This window comes from Cololabis saira, chromosome 4 (genome assembly GCF_033807715.1).
Source record: "Cololabis saira isolate AMF1-May2022 chromosome 4, fColSai1.1, whole genome shotgun sequence".
Taxonomy (NCBI): domain Eukaryota; kingdom Metazoa; phylum Chordata; class Actinopteri; order Beloniformes; family Belonidae; genus Cololabis; species Cololabis saira.
Genome location: NC_084590.1, coordinates 9,200,880 through 9,224,826, shown reverse-complemented (window position 1 = coordinate 9,224,826; position 23,947 = coordinate 9,200,880). Strand labels below are relative to the sequence as shown.

Here is a 23,947-nt window from a genome sequence, read left to right as displayed (position 1 = left end):
GGCTAATTATTACACCCAGCGCCAAGCAAACATTCGTCTTCCCTTTTAAATATGCCGTCGACCCTCGTGTGAGTTTAGTTTGTCAGCTTTCATCGTCTAAATGAGTTCAGCGGACTTTTTCCTCTCTGCAGAAGTGGACTAGAACATTCAGTGGTGTTTGGCTCAACTAAACAGAAACGAGGCCTCCGGCGAAACACTGGAGTTGACATCCCCCCCACTCCCATTAAACTACTCTTTTCATATTTAAAAAAAAAACCTTGCCACTTTTTCAGTCTCCAAAAGCATATATGTTCAACAGTTTCCACTTTTTGGAGACGCCGAGTGCGCGCGTTTACGCCACTGTTTCCCTAGTAAACACGGGCCCGCGCTCCTGCGCCTCCGGGGGGAGGAGGAGGGGGATAAATGACTCTGGTTTGAAGAGACAAAATGTCCCCCAGATGAGTTGATCAAACATTTGTTCAACGGTTTCCATCTCCGCACAAAGGCCGGCCTCGCGCGCACAACGGGAAGCTGCGCGGATGAACTTGGGAAACAAAGGAGCGAGAGTCTATTTGCGGCTCACGCTCGGGCTGCGCTGCGGACAAAAGGCCAGCTTGGAGCAGCTTTGGCCGCGGCGAAAAGACGACGGAGGACCTGTTTAAAATTCAAGTAAGGGGAGATGAGAGGTTCAGGGCAGGGGAGAGAGAGAAAAGCCCGACGAAAAGGCTTTAGGAGAGTAAATTATTCAGGGAAGCGGCCCGGGCCCGGCAGGGCTCGGGGAGCCGTCCCTTGCTTTCTTCATGGGTGCGCGGCGGCCTTCCTCCCTTTCACTGAAACATTTCTGAAATCCACTCACGACTGGCCTGAGTGGATTTCTGAGTGGATTTCTGAGTGGATGCGGGCTCGCCCCCGAATCCCCTTTACACGTGACCCAGGGAGCGCGCAATGACACTCCAGTGCGCGGATGAGAATACGTTTTAAATGCACAATAAACGCAAGCACTTCCAGAAAAGTTTCACAAAATTTGAAAAAAAGGGAAAAACCTTAAGTCGGCCTATAAAATACTTTATTTGCCAACACGATGGAGTTTATTTAGAAACTTTTAACTACTGTTATGTGTTATATAAAATCTCATGCACTACAAAAGAGGAAAGGCAATGTTGTGCTATTAATTTCAGCCATAATTACTGAGTTTGTCATAATGTTCGGACTATAAGTGGACAACAATGCGGACTTCTCCGCCTGCAAGCATGACGCTCATAATTCCGAGCCGTCTCCAGGCTGTAACTCTGGGTCTATTTTTGATTCTTTGATCGGTCCCGGCCTTGCCCCCTCGATCATTAATAATGTCCTCTAAATGATGTCGATATTGTGCTATGCCACATTTAATGACAGAGGAGTGTATTAAAGAGCGTTTTCCGTGAATAGGGACCAATGTTCTCCCCAGAGGAGCGCGGTCTGGCCCGGAGCGCAGCTTTCACAATGGGGGCCCCGGCCACCCGTCCTGCGCCGCTGCGCCGCTGCGCACTGCGGCTCCCCAAACCCCAACCGCCCCTCCTCTGCTCCAGTCGCTCCCCAAATCTCTTCTAGCAGATTAAATCGACTCTTTTATTTCATGGCACTTTCATCTGGAGAGCGACACCGCCCCTCTCTCTCCCCCCCTCCGGCCCCCAGTGTCTCCCCCGCGGCCCGCGGGGCTCTGCGCTCTGCGCCGCGGCCGCATCCTCCCGAGGGCCCGGGGAAGAGTGACCCAGTCAACCATGGACTTATGGATATGCTTTGCTTGAGTTTCAGAACATTAAGCCTGCATTAACATGAACGCTTTTACAGAGAGGCTGTTTAGTTAATTTATCCGTTGTTAAAAGACTATAAAATAGACTTAATAAAATACTCGAAATATGCCTTAACGTGCAAAACCTTTTCAGTATTATCTGTTAACTTCTATTCTTCCTTTTTTATTTTAAAAAGGCATACTGTGCACACGGTTTTGTACTTAGTTAAATATAAATCAAGTGTTAATTTAAGTAAACTACAATGTTTTCTTTTCTTTAATGATTAGGAGTCACCCGAATATATATTTGACAATTGCTTGGATATAACAAGCAGTCAACAACCTGGTATTTAAACTTGAAGATAAAGTAAATTATTAGAATAGACGGGCAGGGGCCTCCTCCCCCTGTTGTTTCACATTTTCATATCTTTCAGAGTCTTTACTCAACGGTGAAACCAGCCAGATAATACAGTGGAGCCTTATTGAGCCAATACATTTCCATTTAGAGCAGCCGTTTGTGCAAACACACACAAAAACACACACACACACACACACACACACACACACACACACACACACACACACACACACACACACACACACACACACACACACACAACCACATGCATACACACACATTCCTCTCTGCAATGCAAACAGTCAAAGGGATAACTTTATTTTGGTGAAAGAGGATCCTGGAAAGGGCTAATTGAATAAGCCCGGGATCTTTGAAAAACCCCTACCATGGTGAGCGCAGTCATCATGTCATAATTAGGTTTATTGAGGCGCATTCCTTCAATCTGCCTCCATTCTGCCGGGGCTCATTGTATCCAGGGCCCAGGCCAATGGCGGAGGGACAAAAGCGAACCGTGAGCAGACAATACATGAAAGAGCCATAAAGATTTAGCTAGCTTTGTCACAGAAACAGAGCAGGACTTTGTTTGTGTAAATAATGCGGGTGAACGAGGAACTTGGGTTTGTCGGCCACTTGGGGTGAAGGATGTCAGTCTGTGAATGTAATGGGGGGGGCACAGCCTGGATCAGTGCCATGGCGGCAGGGTAATGATGAGAGGAAGGAACAGTGGATGAAGCAGAAGAAGCAACAGAACTGGAGGCAGAGAGAGAGTCATGAGTGCGGAGTGAGTTTATGACGGGGCTGGAGACATTGGTTCATGACCTCGGATCCTCTTTGAAGAAACACTGAGTTGCTTTCAGATGATCACTCGAACAACACATCATGTTGCATATACTAAATTACAGCATACTAATGTATACCATTAGTTTACTATCAGTATAATACACTGATGACGCAAGTTCAGTCTGTTTCATTGGGTTGTACAGCTGTACAATTTGACATACCTCTTTTTAAAATTCAGTTTTCCATCCATCCATTATCTATAGATGCTTGTTCTTATTCAGGGACATGGGAAGCTGCTGGAGCTAATTTCAGCTCTTTTTGGACAAAAGCAAGGGGGATACCGTGGACAGGTCTCCAGTCCATCCGAGGGGCCACATATAGACAAAGGACTACTCACACACACACACACACACACACACACACACACCTTCAAGCAATTTGGCATCACTATAATCTGACAAGCATTTGGACAGTGGGAAGAAGCTGTGGTGCCCAGGCCAGCACTGAGGTGGGGGATGGGGAGGCTAACTACGACCCTTCTTGCTGTGAGCAAGTGCCAAGCAGCTATACTTCCGCATTGAGGGTCATGTGGAACTAAGATTGTTTGCAATTCTTTTACTGGCCGCTATAGATGCTGGCTCCCAAAGTGAGTGAGTCCACTGGCGCCAGGTTAAAATGTCCAACTATAGAGCAGAAATAAACATTTACAGCCTGGTTCAAAAAACTTTTTACCTCAATCGTTCAATTTCACACCCATGACGACTCTGATGGGTGGAGTGGGGTTCTTTTGTACCACACCAGGAGAGTTTATATAGAGCAATAAAGTTATTTCTGATATGATTGACTGACAGTCGGCACAGCCAGCGGCTAGCCGTTATCCTTCCTCATCCGTAATCGTCATGCTAGCACGCTTAGCCAAACAACTACCCGTTTGTATGAACCCAGCTTCGGGTGAAGGCGACTGTCATTTCACCGTCGAGTCAACATGTTAGATGGTTTATTCTGCTGTAAACATATAAAGACACCTCTGCTGATATATTGGCTGGGTTTCGGCTGAAGGAGCTAGGAGCACAAGGGGCCGGTCCCCGCTGGCTTCTCAAGCAACATGGCTGCCCCCCGTACGAAGAAAAACAGACTTCAGAACTAGTCTTCACAAACCAACGTGACCTCGTGCTTCGTCCACGCTTGTGAGGCCACATTGCTAGCCAAAAGGGACTGTGCTGTCATAAATCATATTTTAAACCAAATGTTTTGGACTATAAATACAACGGACACAGATGTCACATTGGATTAAACTTTTAATTGTCATTTTACAAATGAAATGTTAGTGTAAATAGGGTTGCCGTAAACAGATTTAGTAATAATGAAAGTGTTGGGCTGTTTTGATCTCATCAGAGTCTCATAAAGGCCAGACCAATATGCTCTTGATAGATCCTGTAATAGCTATTGGCTATAAGTGGCCCGAGCCAAGTGTCCCATGAAGAGGGCTCTGTCTGTGCTGAAAGGATGAATGTGTCACTCAGTGAGTCCCTGGGCACGAGGGCAAAGGGGGGCACGAGGGCCAAGTGGCAAGCACCAAATCACTCTCCTCTACCCTGGGGCTCTCTCCGTCTCTCAGTCTGTCTGTCCCTCGCGCCTCATCCCACACTCCTCCCTCTCTCGTGGGTTTTTTCTAATAAGCCCATGCATGCCGACTATCCAAGCATGAAAAAAATAGTTATCTGCAAATGAATGGCTGCTCTATGCTTCATTAAAGCCTCTTTTTCCTTTCACACTCTTATTGTGACCCTCTGATATCAATTCAAAGGCCAATTAATGAATGCACACTAACTTTGAAGTCAGAGTGATTTCTGAAAGGGTGGAGCCTTCCACTATGCTTGCGTGTTTAGTGCATAAGGGGGAAGGGACGAGGAGGTATTTGGGGTATTGCCCCCTTCAAGACCTGCTCGGGCGCCACAGCCTTCACCCGTGATGGACTTGACAGGGAACGAGCCCCAAAGACGGGTTGAAGGGAGTGAAAGAGTGAAAAGGCTGAGCGAAGGTCAAGTAGAATGGCTCGCCTTAGAATAAGGCCCCTCTTTATCTCCTACAAGTATGCACTATTGGGGGGGAGGAGGGGGGCCGAGAGGGAGAGGGAAAGAGGGGTTGTTTTTTAAATCCAGCCAAAGTGTTTGTGCGAGCTTCAGAGAAAGTGAGGAAACATGCCAGTACATGTGTCCTCCTCTCACATATCTGCCTGACAGGTCTCCATCAAACATGTGTGTTTGTGCTCGTGTGTGTATCAGGGTCAGGGAGGCATGTCAGAGTTTGCGGAGGCCACGCCGAGGCCAGTAAACCCAGCATCTAGGGCTGAGGGCAGCTGACGGGGGACAGGCAGCTGTCAATCAGCCGACTGATGAAACCTCACTTTGTTAACTAACTACGCCGAAGTCTTTGGTTTTGTTTTGGGAAAGAGATCTAAAAGGGGTGTTTTACTGACGTCGTGCATGTAGAAATATATTTTAGGAATAATGGATGTACACATCCAAACTTAGAGGCACCAAGAACAAAGAACCAAGCTTCACAGTTGATTGCATTATTATAGCGCGAGCAATGATGTCATGATGAAGATATCCTGCTATGTTTAGGGTTTTTAAAATTAGTTTACTACTCTGTGGAATTTGATTACATTTGTTTCTTTGTTCAAATAATTCACTTCAAAACCTTGAATTCCTCTTTAATGTGTATTTATGATGCAAAATTATCATATGAAATAATCTTTATAGGTCTGACTAATAGAGTGCTATATAAGCATGAGCGAGGGTGCGTGAGTGGTGCTTGTAGTATAAAAGTTTTTATTGTCTACTTTATTCTTGCAGTCCGTTTATTATTTGCAGTGCTATTAATATTTACCATCCAGAAAAAGTAAAAAAAAATCAAATCAAATCCGATTTATACTAAAGTCATACTAAGCAAAAGCCCCATCATTCCAAGCATCGATGAGGAAAGTATCTAGCTGCTGGAGGGAGACGGAGCAGCAGGAGATAAACCTCAGACTTCGTTCATTTCAGAAGAAACTGAAAATGACAGCAAACCTGCTAAATGCAGTCTGAGAAGAGCTGCCGGGTGGCTGGGCCGCGGAAGGTCAGCCCCCCCGGTGCTGCACAGGAAACAGGGTGAGAAACACATTTAGCCAAAAGTGACAGGTAACCACTTCCTCATCCCCTTCAACATCCCTCGCCTACTCCCCGAAGTCCTTACTGACTACATCAGACTCTGCATGACCGTTGTTATGTCATGCCTTGCTCTGTAACAAGGCAGTGATTGATGAGCGTTTGCCTTGTGTGGTAGGACACACCAGTGTTTGTATATTCATGTCTTCGCCAGTAGGCATACATGCTCCGGCACACTCTGCCTTCCAGGGCAGCTGTGGAGGTTGTAACTCCTTAGCAAGTCAAGTGAGCTTGCTATCCCATCAGCCCTCCTCCCACCCACTTCACTCACACACAACAACCCTCATGCACACCACCTTTTTCTTAACCCGGCAGAAAGAGTCGCAGATGGGTCCATAAGCTGTCAGTAAAGCCATTATGCGGGCCAGCATCTGCCTATCTTGACTTCTATGTACTGTTTAATGCAGTCAGCCAGTCACTTAGTCCCACAGTATCTGAATAGGAGCAGCACGGCCCGCCCGCCCAAATAAATGCTGCGTTTGTCTCCTCTGCCTTTTGTTTTGTGTGTTTTTGAGTGGGTTAGGTGGGGAGAAGAGGAGGGGGGGGGACGTGTCACAGCCTCAATTTACCCCTTGCTATTCACCAAAGCCCCAGAAGAGTTACTGGGATGTCCGGAGTGGGGTGTAAATAACCCACATATGGCCAGTTAATTCCCCATAGTCCCCACGTACACGTTTGACACATCCCCATTGGCTCCTTCTCCTCGTCCCCTCGCGCAGACATGCGCACGTCCTCGGTGCATACTGTCTCATGTCTCAGTGGACATATTTAAGCCTTTGTGTCCCCGGCCGACGGTGCTCCACCTCCCCTCACCCCCCACAAGCAGTGCTGAACTCTTTCCAATAGACTGTTTCGGCTAAATCCTCTCCTCTCCTCCTCTTTCTGCTCCCTGTTTTCCCTCTCCTCTGGGATGGCGTTGCATGGTGGGAGCCATTTTGGGCTTTCTTGGCTCTGGAGAGGTTGTTTTGGCTCGGAGCCCCTTTGCAATGTGTGCCTCTCAGGGCTTCAGTTTGGTTAAATTAAACAGTTTTCTTTTCTCCTCCACCCCCACTCCCCTTCACCCCCACCCCGACTGCTCCTCTCTTATTTTGCGGCTTAATGCTCCCCGGCTCCCGAACGGGCTCGCCGAGGCAGCTTTTCCAGGCCCACTCCCGCTCAGATAATTTCACCCTTTTAAGGTTCCTATTTTCTCATATTTCGATGAACTGACAAGAGCCAGGATCACGTCTGCAGCTCGCTGCTTCTTTATGCCGAGCTGGAGCAGAATGAAACCGAGAGAAGTTGTGTTTACAGGGGCTATAAATACAGCATTTTAAGATATAGCATGTCTATACATGCAGGGAGCAGCACGACGGTTAGAGTGGGTAATTCGATTGGCGAAGGCCATTCGACGGTGCCAACACGATATGATCAGATCATAGGGATAACGAGGCGATGACGGCAAACAGGGCACTTAGAAACCACAGGTTGGAAAAGATCTGGGAGGCACTAAAGCTTTTTGAGCTCATCTGTCCATCTCGAGGTTCCTCTCGTTCTCTGTTGCTGTGAGAGGGGTAACGCACGGTATTGAGATTTGGCCTTCCATTTCCTTGTTACTCAGGTCATCGTGGAAAGAATTGTGTGTTTGGGCCTCGATCACACTTAGAGCCACGTAAGGAGGGAGAGAAAGAATTGACGCCTGATGCCTCAGGGCTGCCAAGCTTGATTAAGGGAGTCTGAAAGTAAACGTGGAAGAGGGGGAACCCAGTGTGTGTCGTGTAAGACGAGCTTGGAGACCTACAGTCTTCGTGTCTCTGTGTGCATATTATTGTGTTAGCAAGTTTTTCACCGGCCTGTGGGAAGAGGTCGGCTTTAGGGTTGACTGGTTGGTTGCGATTGGTTAGTGTCACTATACCTGCAACTTCAGTGGGCCTGGCATCATCTTTTAAAACTCAGACGTGTGATTAATATTGTCAAGCAGAGATGAACACAGATAGACTTTAGGATTTAAAACAGCAGAAAAGGTGAAAAAGAAGTAGGTTTCATTTTCATTTCAGCAGACAAAGCTTCATATCACAGTTACACTCACTAAGTGCAAATTCCTTGTTTTTTTATTTGCCTTTTTCCCAGATTTCATTCAGATGGAAACATTTTTCCTGATTGCAGGACACAGCATCTATAGTGCATTGCCTCTCCTTCCACTGGACGTCTTCTGCAAAGATCAGAAAACTCCAGTCTGAAAAATATGAACCTATAAACATTGATCGTGAATTGAATTAATCCATGACAATCTGAGCACAGATTTCAAGAGCCTTTTTTTTTTTTTTAACTCAATAATAGATGTTCTTGAAGGTCCAAACAAGTGCAAGAAGAGACAGAGGGAAATACATTTTAGTGAGATGAAGCGAACAGGAGTTTGCTGGATGGTGGAGTTTCCCCTGGCGAGCGCCCCGGCGCTGAGACTCGTCCACACGCTCTGGCTTCTATAGACAAACGCAGATGCCCCAACAAAGTGTCCCCACGGGTACATTTACAACCACAGCAACAACCCCTGTTGCTGCCACCCCCCAGCTCACCCCCTCAGGTGCTTTTACAGTTCCCTCTGGAAGCAGGGGGTGCTTTTCTTTTTTTTTTTTGTAACAGTAAAGTGTGTATGGGATAGGGGGGGGGGCATACAATGCCCCTGGCTATGCCCCCATCTATCCCATCCCGAAGCCCTTTACTGAGCCTCTTTATGCCCCCCCCCCCACCCCCTCAAAATCCGCCCCCCACGCCTCTCAAGCTCCCCCATGGGGCAGGTGACAGGCCTCCACTGTGAAGGGCTGAGGGAGCCATGACGGATTCCACAGATGGAGCGTGGAAATCGCCCGGCAAAGACTTGGGCTCTGTGGAGCAACAAAGAGCCCGCGGATCGGAGGGAGAAATATGGCTGGAAACGAGAAAGATGGGGGGACAGAGGACAAAGAGAGGGTAGGAAGGAGGGAGGCCGAGAGAGAGAAGAGGGAGGAGAAGGTGGTACTTGTTTAAGGAGGGTTATATGCCAAAGCGCGCAAAGTGTGTTTTTTTTTTTCTTCTTCTTTGTACCTCTGGTGCTCGGAGCCGTTACTGGAACACATTTGGGTCTCGGACATTTTGAGCCGACCATCTTATCTTCTTGTATCTTAGGATCACTTCATGTAGCAGTCCGATGGAGTTACACGAAACTAATGAGCCAACTTTGGTCCTCTATAAAGACCTGGATCCTGATTAGACTCCCAGGACTTAGGAGGTGCCGCTATGTCGCTTCCTTTGAAAGGTTTGCGAGACCTCGGTATCAGGCCCAACCGATAGGTAATTCCAAAGTGATTAAAGATTTTCCTGGGCTGCCTCAATTTCCCAAGGCCCAAATCCCTGTGAAATGCAGAGGAACGTGCATGCTGAGGTGGGGTGGGGGTGGGGTGAGGAAGGGGGAGGCATTCTTCGCAGCCCTCCTCTATGCAGGAACTAGAGGGGGGGGAGGCCACAAAAGGCCTCATCTCTTGTTTTTCAGTCATCCCGTCCAGAACTCCACACTTCCACACCCCGTATTCCCTCATCGCCGTCTGCAGGACAAAGTGCAGAAACCCCACATGTAATAGATTTTATCACCTCATTATGACGACTCCATTTAAAGAGTTCATAAAACAGGTGATGGCGAAACCTTAAACCACACTGGACATTTGGAAACATCTTGTTTTTCTGCACCTGTTTAAGAGGCTGCATGTGTGTCATATCTGTTAAAGTCCTGAACGACTGGCAAAAATATTCAGTAGGAAGCTTAAGGCGATGTCTCAATTTTCTTGCACTCCCCCCATTGAAAATATTTTACTTATTGGCTTTCTCATGCTTGAATGTTTCTTTACCAATTTGCTCCTAATGCATGTTAAGTTGACTCCCACTGCTATTGGTGTTGGGAGGACAGAATCACCAAAGGGGGAGAGAGGATCAGTTTCACATGAGGGGCCCTGAGCTATTTGGATTCTCTTGTATTTTATTGTTGCCCCTGAGGGGGGAACTAATACAGTGTTGCACACGAAACTTTCCCACTGCTGAGGGGGGAATTAATTAGGTGTAACACGGAAAGTGGACACTTTGGCCGTGGTGAACTTGGAGCCGATGGAGTATTTGAAGTACTTTCAGTTAGAAACCGGGCTGCCGGCTCATAGAACGCAGATCACAATGGTATTAATCCCAATCAGAGACGGAAGAAAAGCAGCAAAACACAGAAGCTGTCAAGACGCATAAGATCGCTGAGGTGCAGTCAGCCTGAAGGGCTGGACACTAGAGGTTAAAGCTGTGTGTGTCTTTAATATGTTCAATCTAACTCAGATTAGATGTTATTTTCATTGGTTGATCAACATTAATGAAGAACAGTTTTGCTTCACCTTAATATAATTTTGTAAAAATGGAACACCGTTCTCTGAGATTCCAGCTTGGACAATCTGAAATCACAGTAAAAACATGGGTTTGATAGTGGAACGACCTTTCCATTGAGTTTGTTTGTCAGACTGACCGAGGAGTTTGAAAATGACACTTTGAAACAAGATGATGATTTTTTTTAACCATCACATCTTTAAATGTACTTTTAACTTCAAACGCTGAAGGGTTATTGTTTTTCCTTTTTTATCAGAGGCGATATGTCACAACAAACTCCAAGGATTTCAAGATTATTACGATAAACGGATACAGGACTGGCTTATGTGTTTGTGAATCTGAGATGGGTTTGAGACTTTTCAAAACCATTCCTGAAGCGCTTCCAGGTCCATCACAGACCCACTAACCTCAGACTCTAACCTGACTGAGATGGCGGTCATTCTCCATGGAGTCAGTTGTTCCTCAACAGACAAACAGAGAGCAGGCAACGGATCCACATGAGCTTTCTGTCAGACTTCTATAGTCCGCTTATTCCCCTTTTTGCAGCGGAATCTCATCATTAAAATATTGCTGAAGTCTGACATATTTTCTTCTCCAACATCACTTTGAATGTCAAACAGAAATGTATTTAGTTACTTTATGTTTTATACAGTTATAACAGCAAAGCTGCTGAAACTGCTGCCTAGTTTTCAGGATCAGCTTGTGACGGTTCTTTCTGTGTCTGAACAGCGAGTCACTCGGACGACGGTACGGATGTGGAGTCAGAGCCGGATCTACCGCTGAAGAGGAAGCAGCGCCGCAGTCGGACCACCTTCACGGCGGAGCAGCTGGAGGAGCTGGAGAGAGCCTTCGAGAGGACACACTACCCCGACATCTACACCAGGGAGGAGCTGGCTCAGAGGGCCAAGCTCACCGAGGCCAGGGTGCAGGTACGAGCGGAGACCGCACACGTTCAAGTGGCAAATAAAAACACCAGTATATCAGCCATGTATTTGGAAATACTTTAAATAGTCAAAGGATGTAAATGTTAGCCGAGAAATGTAGACGTACTGCCGGCAAATTTAAATTGCGCTTTGCAGGTATGTACAGTTAAAGACGTGGACTTTTTCTCTGAAAATTTAAAACATACGGCACTCAGATCAATCTTTTGCAAGGTAGATGTATTTGCTGTTTTGCTGACGGGCTAGGGAAAAGTTTAATTTACTTTTCTACACAACACACCTTCCCGTTGACTAATTTCTGTACCTGTGAATACGTCGCCTTGTTCCTTGCTCTGTTGGGTCGAAGTGCTGATTAACGAGAAAGGCAGTTTGATAAGAAACCGTAAGGATCACTTTTAGACCCTACATTATCTTTCTTGTCTTTTCCAGGTGTGGTTCAGCAACAGGCGAGCACGGTGGAGAAAGCAAGCTGGAGCCAATCAGCTCATGGCGTTTAATCACCTGATCCCGGGGGGATTCCCCCCCTCAGCCATGTCGGGCATCCCCCCCTACCAGCTGTCTGACAGCGGCTATGCCAGCTCATCTATAGCACAAGGTACACTCAGCTTTATCGCGGCTTCTTTGCTTCGTGCTTTAGATGCTGAGAATAACAGCATAAAACTACTGCATGTTCAAGATACATTCAAATCTTTTTTATTTTTAAAAAAAAAAGTTATTTTCAGAAAGGGATAATGTAATCCTTTATCCACCTGTAATTCTGTATAAATATAGTATAACTTTTAAAATATATCTTGGATAAGCATGCTAGTTGTTTCAATGTTTAATAGACCAACATCAGTAGGACTGCTCTGGAGTTATTAATTTAATATAAGCTGTTCTTTAATATGAAAAAAGTCTTTAAAATTTGAATGGATTTTTTTTCAAATGCAACTTTTTTTTTACTTTCTTAGTTTTATTTTTACTCAAGTGACACTTAAATACAGCGTCTCAATTTTCTGGTTTTTGATGCACTTTAGTGATCGCAGCAGTAGTTCTTTAGCACCACTTTAATGTTAAGGATTTTTTAAATTGTTGCATTCCTGTCATGTCCAGAGTGACAGTTAAATGGAGAAAAAACCGAGCCATAAAGAAAAGTCTGCCGTTTGCAGATCTGGTAGATTTCTCTGTATTGGTGGCCAGAAAACTTGCTGCGTCAAGGTTGGGTTTTCCTTTCCGCACAGACGCCTGACTAACTTCAGGGAAGCTGGAAAAAACAACAGTCAAAACAGCTCTTTAGACTCTTCATCGTCCACAGTTTGGACTGATACTTGGGTCCTTTTCACCAGCTGAAGGATGCTCGGTAGAAAACCTTTTCTAACTTGATTGATTCTCCCTTGGTTCCTTCCAGAGCCCCCCAGCACGGTGCACCGTCCCCAGCCCCTGCCTCCGTCCTCCGGCCACCAGGCCTCCGCTGGTGGAGGACAGGGGGAGGCCGGCTCGGCCTACTGCCTCGCCTCCGGACGCCACTCCTTCTCCGGCTACTCCGAGAGCTTCGTGAGCCCCGGAGGACCCGGCAACCCCATGAATGCCACCATAGGGAACGGGATCTCCCCACAGGTGAGTCGTGAGGCAACAACGGGCCGGAAAGTTTGTGCGTGACTAAAACCAATGACTCCGACAACAGCAGCGGAGCAGAATACGACCCGAACTCTAAAACCAATAGAGGGTGGGCCGGGGAAACACGAGCCGACTCCATCAGGACAGAGTGTGACCAATGAGAAGTGATAACAGTTCCACTGGGTTATCTGAGCACGACGTCCCGAGGTCGCGGCACCCAGACGGAGGAGGCAGAGGACTCGGGACCCTAACAGGCAGAAAATCAGATTTCATCCTGGCACAGTTTGACTCGTTAGTGTGAGGACAGACGCACGGCCTCGTACAGGTTCACATCGTTACGGGGACACGTGCGTGCGTGCGCGCTGTGGAGAATTGATCAACTCCAGAACATCCAGAGGATCAGTCGAAGATTCTGCAGCATCTTTTACACCAATGTTACACGACATGGTTGAGTCGCATTTCTAAGCCTTTTTTAAAGCTTTTTTAAGCTGTAAGCCTGAATTATGGTTCAGCGCCAAAACGACCCCATGCACACGCCGTCACCGTGACGCCGTCGTGAACCCTTCGGACTTCTCCGTCACTCCATTTCTCCACGGTGCAGTACCCCCCGTGATCGCTAATTCGCGATCTTTTCCTGAATGGTTTATCCGACTTTTTCCGGTCACAGTGAATCAAAGAGATATGGATAACTATCGTGCAAAAAAACAAAACAAAAAAAATCACACATACACGAAGAAAAGAGCGCTGAAAGTTCACGACTGCTTCAAACCAGAAACCGGAAATGCGCACATCCGTCTGCATTTGGTCTGCGTCGCTTTGACGCATAGTTACAATTTTTGGGAGGTGCACGTCAGTGACGCCACACGACACGTACATTACGGCGTAGGCACGGCGTCGTTTTGACGCAGAACCATAACTCAGCCTTTAAGAGCGACCTACGGATTGATTTCAAAAACAGAATCCACACAACTAATTGGAGAATTCTGTTAATGGATGACGGCAGGCTCATTTCAAATGTTTGTCCATCGTGTTGTGTGATAATCGGGGTGTAGCTTGCATGTAGAACATGGACTGAATGATCTGGGTGCTGAAGCAGCCTGACGGCCACGTGCACGCCGTCCAACGCCGCCATACGCTTGAAGTTATAGCACAGCCCCAGGGGAAGCTTTTCAATATTGCATTCTTAAAATGTTTGCTTCAGCATTCTTCCACGTGCAACCAAAGGTTCTAATCTATTTGTGTATATTTAATTCAGCAGGGAAAGAATGTCCCTTGTCAGATGTTTTCCCCCGAATCCCGACATTCCTCGCTGCTGAGGCCTGAACGCGCCGGGTTAGACCACTGGCAACGGCAGTGCTCCAATTCGATTCACTCTGGATGTTGTAGCCAGCAAACGGGGAGCGCCTTAGGAAAGAAGGGGACGATGGGTAGGAGTCTGGTTAAAAAGAGAAAAAAACACAAATGCGCGAGGAGGAGAGGCACCATATTAGCATCCACAATCTTAAACGGCATGTGTTCCTGCTGACTGTTGCTCGCTTCAGCAACATTATATCTCTAATTATTCTGTTTAAACCCACTTGTCCAAACGCAGGTTAATCTCTTCAGATAAATGTTCCTAGGCATGGGAGAAAACACAACTCTCCCCTCAAAATCAACAGAGAGTCATCTGCTCACATCCCCTACTTGGGAAATGATTTAAGCAGGACCATGTGTGTGTGGATGTTAAATAATATGTCACTTAGAGGGCCAAGAGGACGCAGAGAGCAGCATACCTGCTTCTCATTAGGACCAGTGCAGGCCTGGAGGCCTTGGCTGTGCTGAGGGAAAGGTGGGATATGATGCATTTAGAGCTAGAGCCCCTTCAGTCAGCACATGAAAAACATCATTTTGACATTGTTGTTAAGGGCTTATCAAGCGTTCTGATGATGGACAGGTGAATTCACCAGGCGTACCGAGGTTGTTGGGGATGTTGCAGGTTTGTTTTGGGGAAGTTGAGGCATTTGACCCACAGCTCTTTTCCTTCCTTTGCGACCAAAGAAATTTACACGAAATTTGATTATCCGGTTTCTAATAAAGACCAGGTCAAGCTCTGAAGGATTTCTCCCGCTGCAACATCCATTCTGATACGTAGCAGAGTCCGGCTCGCACAAGCCTTTCCTTTGTGTTGTCTATATTAGCCTATCTATGTCAGACATAAGACGTGAGTTTGTGCCATTGGCTTTTGGAGCAGCGTCAGAATGGAATTTTTAGAATTAGTGGAGCCACGGATCAGAGGGAAACGGCCTAATTCCTCCTTGTTGGTGTTATCTCTGTCTGAAGCAGAGTCTTTTTGAAGTCTGCGACAGGGGATTTCCTTAGTGTGTCTCACTGTCTATGGTCATACATACACACATACATGCTTGTACTTAAAAAGTAGAGATGGAGCATCACATGGACTTATCAAAGCACCGCCTGTTCTTTATACACACACATATATATATATATATATATATATATATATATATATATATATATATATATATATATATATATATATATATATATATATAAATCATGATTAGCTCACAATTAATAGCATATAATCACACTAATAAGTATCAAGTATATCGAGTATTAGTGTTTTGCAGTTCCTCCATCGTGGGTTGGTTTAAGGAGCTGGGAGACACAGCTAACTCTGATTGACACCTCTGCTGTACACTTCAAAACCACTCCTCAGAAAAGGAATGTTACGTGACTGATGCTTCGTGTGTTGTATTTTACAGTCTGTTACGCTGCATCCCTTCTCGTTTCACTGAGCTACAGGGTGGGCCGAAGGCCATATTTCCTGAAACCTGTGTTATATATATATATATATATATATATATATATATATATATATATATATATATATATATATATATATATATATATATATATATATATGTGTGTGTGTGTGCGTGTAGCATCAGTTATCTGTGTTGGCTGCCACAACAACTCAACAGTTGGATGAATTAGCATGGCAAGTTTATTTGTATAGCACAATTCAACACAAGGTCATTCAAAGTGCTTTACATCAACATTAAAAGCGGCAAGACATAATGAAACAGTAAATAACAAATACAATGAAATGAAATTATATGAAAAGAGGTAAAATAATAAAAAGCACAAGTTGTTAAAAAGTAAGGGCAGTAGAGTACAGCAGGTACATCTCATTCTTAAAATGGCAAGAATTACGTTTCTATTCGGTCAAAACGTACAAAGACCAGGTCAAATACAGTATTACAAAAGTAATCTGTAACAATTCGTACGGTGAATTAAACCAATTTGACAATTCTATGCCACAATGTCTGTTCCCAGGTCTTATTTCACACAACTGAGGAGAATTAAGTTTCTATATGGTCACAACGTACAAAGACCGGGTCAAATACAGTATTACAAAAGAAATCTGTGCCGATTCGTGCGGTGAATCAGACCAATTTGACAATTTTACGTCACAATACCTGCATTCAGGGCTTATCCATAACTTTGTGCGGTTTTCAAAATCACAAGTATTTAATTGAAGTCCTTATCAGTGAACTGACAGAATGAAACGATCACAGCACATGGAGCTGAACTGACTCTTCTTCTTCCCTCCGGTCCCGTCAGGTGATGGGCCTGCTGAACCCCGGCGGAGTGCCGCACCAGCCCCAGAGCGACTACGCCATCTCCCCCCTGACCGGCGGGCTGGAGCCCCCCAGCGGCATGGCGGCCAGCTGCAGCCAGCGCATGGACCACATCAAGGGCCTGGAGGGCCTCACCAGCGTGCCCTCCATGTCGGCCCTGCCCTCCCTGCCCAGCTCCCAGTCCTACTGCCCCCCCAACTACAGCTCCGCCGGCTACACCGTCGACCACGTCGCGTCCTACCAGTACGGCCAGTACGGACAAAGTAAGGTCAATAGTCTTCAGCTTTTTATCCACCCTTCTGCTTGCACAGTCTCACAGCTGCAGAGAGTAAATACAATATGGGGAAAAAAAGTACGTGGGGAAAAAAGAAAGAGAGCAACACATTAATCATCATTATGCAGAATGGCTGTCCATGATAACATAACATTACATGCGAGGATTATTTTATAAAGGTAAAACCTTAATCTGCACACTAACTTGCTGTTACAGCTGCTGTCATACTGACAGATACATCTCAGAGAGAAATGACTCCAAAGTCTATCCAAAGTAGAGAACTTGAATCATTCATTATTTGTTTGATTGATTGATTGATGGATGATGATTGATTGGGTGATTGGTGGGAAGAATTAAAGCCTGATTGCACAAGTCAGAGTCACGTAGTTAGAGTTATCAATAACTATTTCCCAGCTACTGTATGTGGGAAGTTCATATTTATTTAATTAGTTGTTGAAGCAAAGCTTGACTGGGTGATAGTTGTAATCCTCTTTAATGATGCTAATAAAGCAGAGAAGCTGCACAGTAGTTTGGCTTCACTTCTGGTAGAAGTGAAATCGCTAGAACTTATCCGCGGATACATGTTTGTTTTTGGTCTTGGAAATGATGTGACCACACAGTGCTACGGCCACAGAATAGTTTTTTCATATGTGACCCATAGTTATGCTCAGTACTCGAGTTGTAAAAAAAAAAGATGGTGGATTTGATCATATGAGGACAGATAATTTGTGCTGATTACAAATAATATAATATATTACAAATAATAGCAGTGACCAAAACAGCTGCAGAAATACTGCAGGAATGACATAGCAGCAGTTAAATGCAGCCTTCTGTAAGCTTTAAATATCCACTGGCCTTACATCAAATACATCAAAACACAACAATAAAAAACACTTTTCTGAACTTATCAATATGACTCTGTCCTTCACAGGATAAGTAACATGGATCACTGCAAAAACTCACAATCTTAACAAGAATATTTGTCTTATTTCTAGTTAAAATGTCTCATTTTAGTAAAAAAAAATCTCATTACACTTAAAACAAGACTCATCACTGGAAAAAGCAACAAGTTTCACCTGTTTCAAGTAGATTTTCACTTAAAATAAATAGAAAAATCTGCATGTGGAACAAGATTTTTTTGCTTGTAATAAAAAGATAAATCTTGTCCCACTGGCAGATTTTTCTACTTATTTCAATTGAAAATTTACCTGAAACAGGTGAAAATTGTCACATTTCTCTGGTGATATTTTTCTGGTGATGACTCTAAATGTTGAAATAGCAGTAATGGGGGATGGCAGTTTTAAAGGGGGGATGATTTGGACCGTTTTTATTTCAGTGGGGGATGCCATCCCCCCTCATCCCCCCTCATCCCCCCTCATCCCCCCTCAACTCCAGTACTGGTTATGCTACATTTTGTTAGTGCAAACTGCTGACTAGTTTTACTGCTGCCCACCAGTCATTATCGTCTGCCAACAGAAACCCCGTGCTTTGCTGCTCACAGGTAGCTGCGGTGCTGCTTGTCAGAGGCAGCCTCTTCAAGTGTTGGGGTTAATTGTGCAGATCTGATTCCACTTAGCAAGTGATTGGCCCGTTGCTGATAGGGAGCTCTGCGGTCAGTGCGGAGGCAGCTCCCATCAGGGCCGAGCAGAGCTGAGCAGCGCTGCACGGCTCCGTGTCCTCAGGGAATACCTGCAGCTGAAGGCCCTTTTCATTTTGCATCACTGTTACTCTAAGGGCTAAAATCAAACTTCAAACAAACCCCCTCCTCTTTCTTGGAAGGCAACGGCATTCTCATCACAGTATGATTACAGCGGCTGGCATTTCCAATTTGGGTCCGCGGGGGGGTCAACCAATCAGGTTTATCCACTGACCTTGTGGCAACCTCATGGCAACCGAGCCCTTCAAAGAGCGTGGCAGCCGTCCAGTGGGCCTGACTCCGCTTACTTCCGCCTGGCCGCAGGTATTGAATGAATATCAAGCTCAATATCCGAGAGCTGCACATGTCTAATGAAATATCTCGGTCAGATATCTTCAAGTGGACAGAATAAAGAATTAGAACATGTGGCGCTGCGCACACGCGGACAGGCTGCTCAGCAGTGTCACAAGGCAGAACGCTCCATCTTGATGTGATTAATCAGTGCGAATGGATAGCTGGTGTGCGGTTGGGTTCGGAGCTGCAGAGGAAAGGTCCTTTCTGTGGGTGGACGGATCCTAATAGCCTCTGGCAGGGCGGCGATTGGAAACAGGTGCCAGGACCGAGGCTGCTCGGGGAGGCAGCGTCGGACCTGGCGGCTCCACCATCCGCCGCAGCAGAAGAAAGCGCTCCACACAGTTGCAGATTTTGATGACACACAGCTTTCCCTGGACTGTTTCATGGAAATTTACAGCAATAATACATAAAACACTTGTTTGTTTTTATTTATGTGAAGCCGAACAGACACTGCTGTGGTGTTCTGGCGTGGCACTTTGGAAAGATTACCTGTGGAGCCAAAAACTGTTTCGTTGATGAAGTTTCTCTTTCTTTCGTGGTGCATTTTCTTCAGGTTCTGCAGTAAAAACTGTCTAAGCTCTCGCTAACAAGTCTCCAAGAAACCAAAGACCAAATGAATAGATGAGAAAAAAAATCTCTGAAATTTGGAAAACCATTTTAAAACAATTTTGGAAAGCATTGTAGATAGTTGGAGTAAAGACCCCAGCACATACACCAGAAGATCAGACCACAAAGAGCTCAGAGAAATACAAAAAACCCACGTACTACATCACGTATTACTAAACGTTAAAGTCCATGACAGAACAGTTATGAACAGGTACGAGGGCAAGTTGAAACCTTTATAACGAATGCATTAGTGTTGTTCCTTGGATACAACAGTGGTGACTCCACACAGCATCGGCAGGTAATACTGCTGAACATGTGACGGCACAGGAGGAAACCCGGGTCAGCAGTTCAGCATCTGTAGGCAGAAGGAAGCTGAGGAGCACTTCTGAACTACTGACCTTACATGCAGGATTCAGCATACTGTTCACAACCCCTGCAAGCACTTCCCTCAGTTGTTCACCTGCTTCATCCATGTAGAGATTCTCCTGCAACTATGTCTCACAAAACACAAGACTGGTGTCTCCCAGCAGCATATTGAGCTCATCCATCCCACCTGCTATGATCAATTCAATTCAATTCAATTTTATTTATAGGCAGGTCAAGTTTATAGCACAATTCAACACAAGGTAATTCAAAGTGTTTTACATCAACATTAAAAGCGGCAAGACAAAATTAAACAGTAAATAACAAATAAAATGATAAAAAACGAGGTAAAATAATAAAAAGCACAAGTTGTTAAAAAGTAAGGGCAGTAGAGTACAGCAGGTATATCTCATTCTTAAAATGGCAAGAATTACGTTTCTATACGGTCAAAACGTACAAAGACTGGGTCAAATACAGTATTACAAAGTAATCTGGGCCGATTCGTGCGGTGAATCAGACCAAAAGTAACCTGTAACAATTCGTAAAGTGTATTAAACCAATTTGACAATTCTATGCCACAATGCCTGTTTCCAGGTCTTATTTCACACAACTGACGAGAATTACATTTCTATATGGTCAAAACGTACAAAGACCGGGTCGAATACAGTATTACAAAAGTAATATATGGCGTCTATTACAACATAAGTTGTCCCTTGGTGCCTTCCAGAGATCAGAACATGACCCCAAAGGAAAAGTGGTCAAAACCTGTAGCTTTTTCTCCTCTTCAACTCATTTGCATGTGAGGTCTTTTCCTGAAAAGTTTAATTTGCTGGTTCCTCGCCTAAACAACTTTTCATTGACACGAATACTCGTCATAATAAATTATTTTATTATTTTAAAAAGGGCTAAAGTTAGCAGCAAGAAAAGCCGCCAAACGAGCATGAAAAAAATGTTTAAAAATCCTAGTTTAAACAATTAAACACTGAGAAAAATATGTTCAGCTGCTATGAAGAAAGACAGATTTTGATGGAGCAACTGCAGCGTGCTGGGCACGATGAAAACAGATACGTGTGGCTGAGGCTAGGACTCAACACGATCAGATGACGGCCTCATTTACTCCTGTCTATTACACAAAAACATTGGAGTAGAAGAGGAAGTACACAATTTTTCAAATCGCTTCATATATGCACTTTATATAAAGTAGCATTTTATTTCTAACATGAAACCCTCATGTCATGTTGTGTACAAACCACCATGCTGACCGCTTTGGTAAGCCAAGACAAGTTTATTTGCTAGAGCACGTTTCGTGTACGAGGCGATTCAAAGTGCTTCACAAAAAAAAACATTAGAAATGGCAATTAAAAGTAAAAGAGTTTGAAAACAGAATTAAATTAAATGATTTAAGAGTAAATAAAGAGGTTTTCTACCTCGATTTAAAGCAGCTGAGAGTTTCAGCAATGGAAACGGATATTGCAGAGCTCAAGGTGAACAGTCCATGAAATTCATCAGCTTTAACCAAGTATTGATACATAATAGATAAAATAATTAATTAATTTATTTAGTAATTGTTATCTTTGTACTGTTATTTGACAGCTGAACTTCAAAACTTGGTCTAAAACACATCCTCCCTGCAGCCCTGCAGCCCTGCAGCCCTGTCGGCTTAGATGCAGCATTTTCTGCATGTAAAGAAGCAGATGAAACATTTGATTCATAAGCATATAGGGTTCTTGATTTAGAAATTTGAATTATAACTCGGATCATTTTAGTTTTTATCCTTGCAGTTGTATTTTAAACACCTGTTAGCCAACCCTGCACTGACCTTCCTCTCCAAATCACTGTTGTCACATGCTTTTGCTAAAAACAGCCATGTGTTAGCAAAACTAAAACATATGCCCCAAATTTATTGCGCCTATATATCTCTTTTAGTGTCTTTCCACCTTATTTGCACTGGTAATACTTTAACAACAGTTTTGTGCTCTTTTCACAGGTGCCATTCCTTATTTGAGGCCTGAAATCACCTGATCACCAGCTTAACTCCTTCAAAGGGACGTGTGTGTGTGCGGTCATGGAAAAGCCTTAAATACATGGACCAAAACTTTCCTCTCATTTATCAGGACACATTCTCCACTGCAGGATATATTACTTTATGATTCACGGTGGAGAAATAGACTCAAACCAATAGAAGGGATCACCAGAAGAGATATGGGAGCGTACGTTTTTGACGGACTGAGAACACCAACTACGTCGGCCCAGCAGACGGACCCGCCGAGATTCCAGCGCTTAATGAGCTCGGCTCAGTCAAGATGTGATCATCTACTGTGCCACAAAGAGGCACTTTCCACAGGCCGCACGTCTGCCTGTGGCGTCTTTTCCAGGGACGGCAGCCCCAAAAACCCACCGTTGCAGACTCACCCTGGAGCCAGAGCTCCAAGGGACATGTTTACATATCGCTGCCCGCGCTGTACCAGCGCAGATTCAATTCCATGTATTTCCAAATTCATTCCCCAATTGTAGGGGGAAGACAAAAGGGCTTTGTTGTTTTTTATTACATTTATGTTAGATCTCCACATCCCACATACGCAGAGAAAATTCCAGAGAGAAAGAAAACAAACACGAGCTAATGAATCGGTGGGTTTTTATTGTATCAGAAACTGTAATGTACTTCCCAGCTGTAGCGCAGCGAGAGGGCCCGTCCAAACGTTTGTGCTCCCAGCTCCCCTCCCCGTCTCTCCGGGTCTCCACGCCTGCCTCTCTCCGTCCCCGCGTCTCATTGATGTCTCGGCCCAAGCGAGGCAAAAAAGATCTCGGCCTTTTGTAGATTTTGAGAGCAACCAAGATGAGGTCAAAGGGCAACTTTAGGGAAAGTGACAGATGAGGGAGAAGTAGTGGAGGGCGGCAGACAAGTGGCTTTAAAGAAAAAGCGGGGAGGGGGGACAAGCAAGATCGATCACAGAGCTGGACACACAAAAAAAGAAGAAAAAAAACCTTTAAGATCCTCTCTCTCGCCGAGAAAAAGCCAACGGGTCACAAGTCATGACTGAGAGACATTTGAGAAGCCGAGCCGAGACTAAAGATTGGGCCAGCTGACCAAGGAGTACAATATCATGTATCTTAGAGTCAACTTCACCATTAAAGCTATGTAAAAAAAAAAAACAAAAGAAAAGTCTTAAAGTCTGATGAAATGCATTGGATTTACACTCTGGATCTAGTTTGGGACTTTGTAAAGGAACAACACATGTGCCTTTGAAGGCTTTGGGGTTCAAAAGAAATAAGAAACATTGTTAAGTGTAGCTGTAACAGCACACGGACGGGACCACATTTGTGAGGATTTAAGTGGGCGCAGCGGCACGGGAGACAAACCCAATCAAGGGAACGCCGGTGTAAAGAGAAGGAATGACAAAAGCCAAAATTGTACATCTTAACTTGTTGTTTGTGAACTTTGACTTTTACACCTTTTTTAAAAAAAAAATAAAAATAAAAGCAGTAAGTGTTGATGAGATTTCTGATGCGTACATATTTATTGCCACAAGTGTAACTGTGTCAGCATAGATGTTAAACGCCTTCCCACATGATACAGTTGAGTAATAGAAACACAAAAACCTTCACCGATCAAATTACTCGCATTCACAAGCACTCTTGTTCTGTTCATCTCTGACTGAGCTCGTCCTTTCATTCCTTTGATATTGTTTCTATTATTTGACAAAGCAATATGACATAATGTCATGTGTACAAGCGCATTATCATTGCTATTTATAATAAAAATAAAACCTCTGAAATAGTTGCAGTTCCCGTCTTCTTTCTCTCCGCCGCTCTTCCACTGGTGATTTTTGGTAAATGGAGTCTTTGTATTTATTTTTTTGCCAGGACTGGAGAAAACAGGAGATAAATGAGTGTGATTCACTCGACGGATGAATAAAAAGTGCTCGTGAAGACAAATGTGTACTTTTGAAGGGGGCTCATGTGAACCCTCCAACCAAAATAGTCCTGGCCAAATGGGGATCACCAGACATCAGATTGGACACTGAGCACAACAGGCTTTTTCTCACGGATGGCTGTAAACGCTCC

The 23,947-nt window shown here is 44.7% G+C and overlaps 1 protein-coding gene across 1 annotated transcript in view; it reads left to right on the top strand.

The window, feature by feature from the left end:
- Positions 1–23,658, top strand: part of pax3b (paired box 3b) — a 27,084-nt gene extending 3,426 nt beyond the window's left edge. Inside the window, 5 exon segments of the mRNA XM_061718768.1 lie at positions 11,201–11,400; positions 11,842–12,007; positions 12,800–13,008; positions 16,633–16,912; positions 21,870–23,658. Coding sequence (XP_061574752.1) covers positions 11,201–11,400; positions 11,842–12,007; positions 12,800–13,008; positions 16,633–16,912; positions 21,870–21,904 — 890 coding nt within the window. The 3' untranslated portion in view covers positions 21,905–23,658.
- The last annotated feature ends 289 nt before the right edge of the window (positions 23,659–23,947 follow it).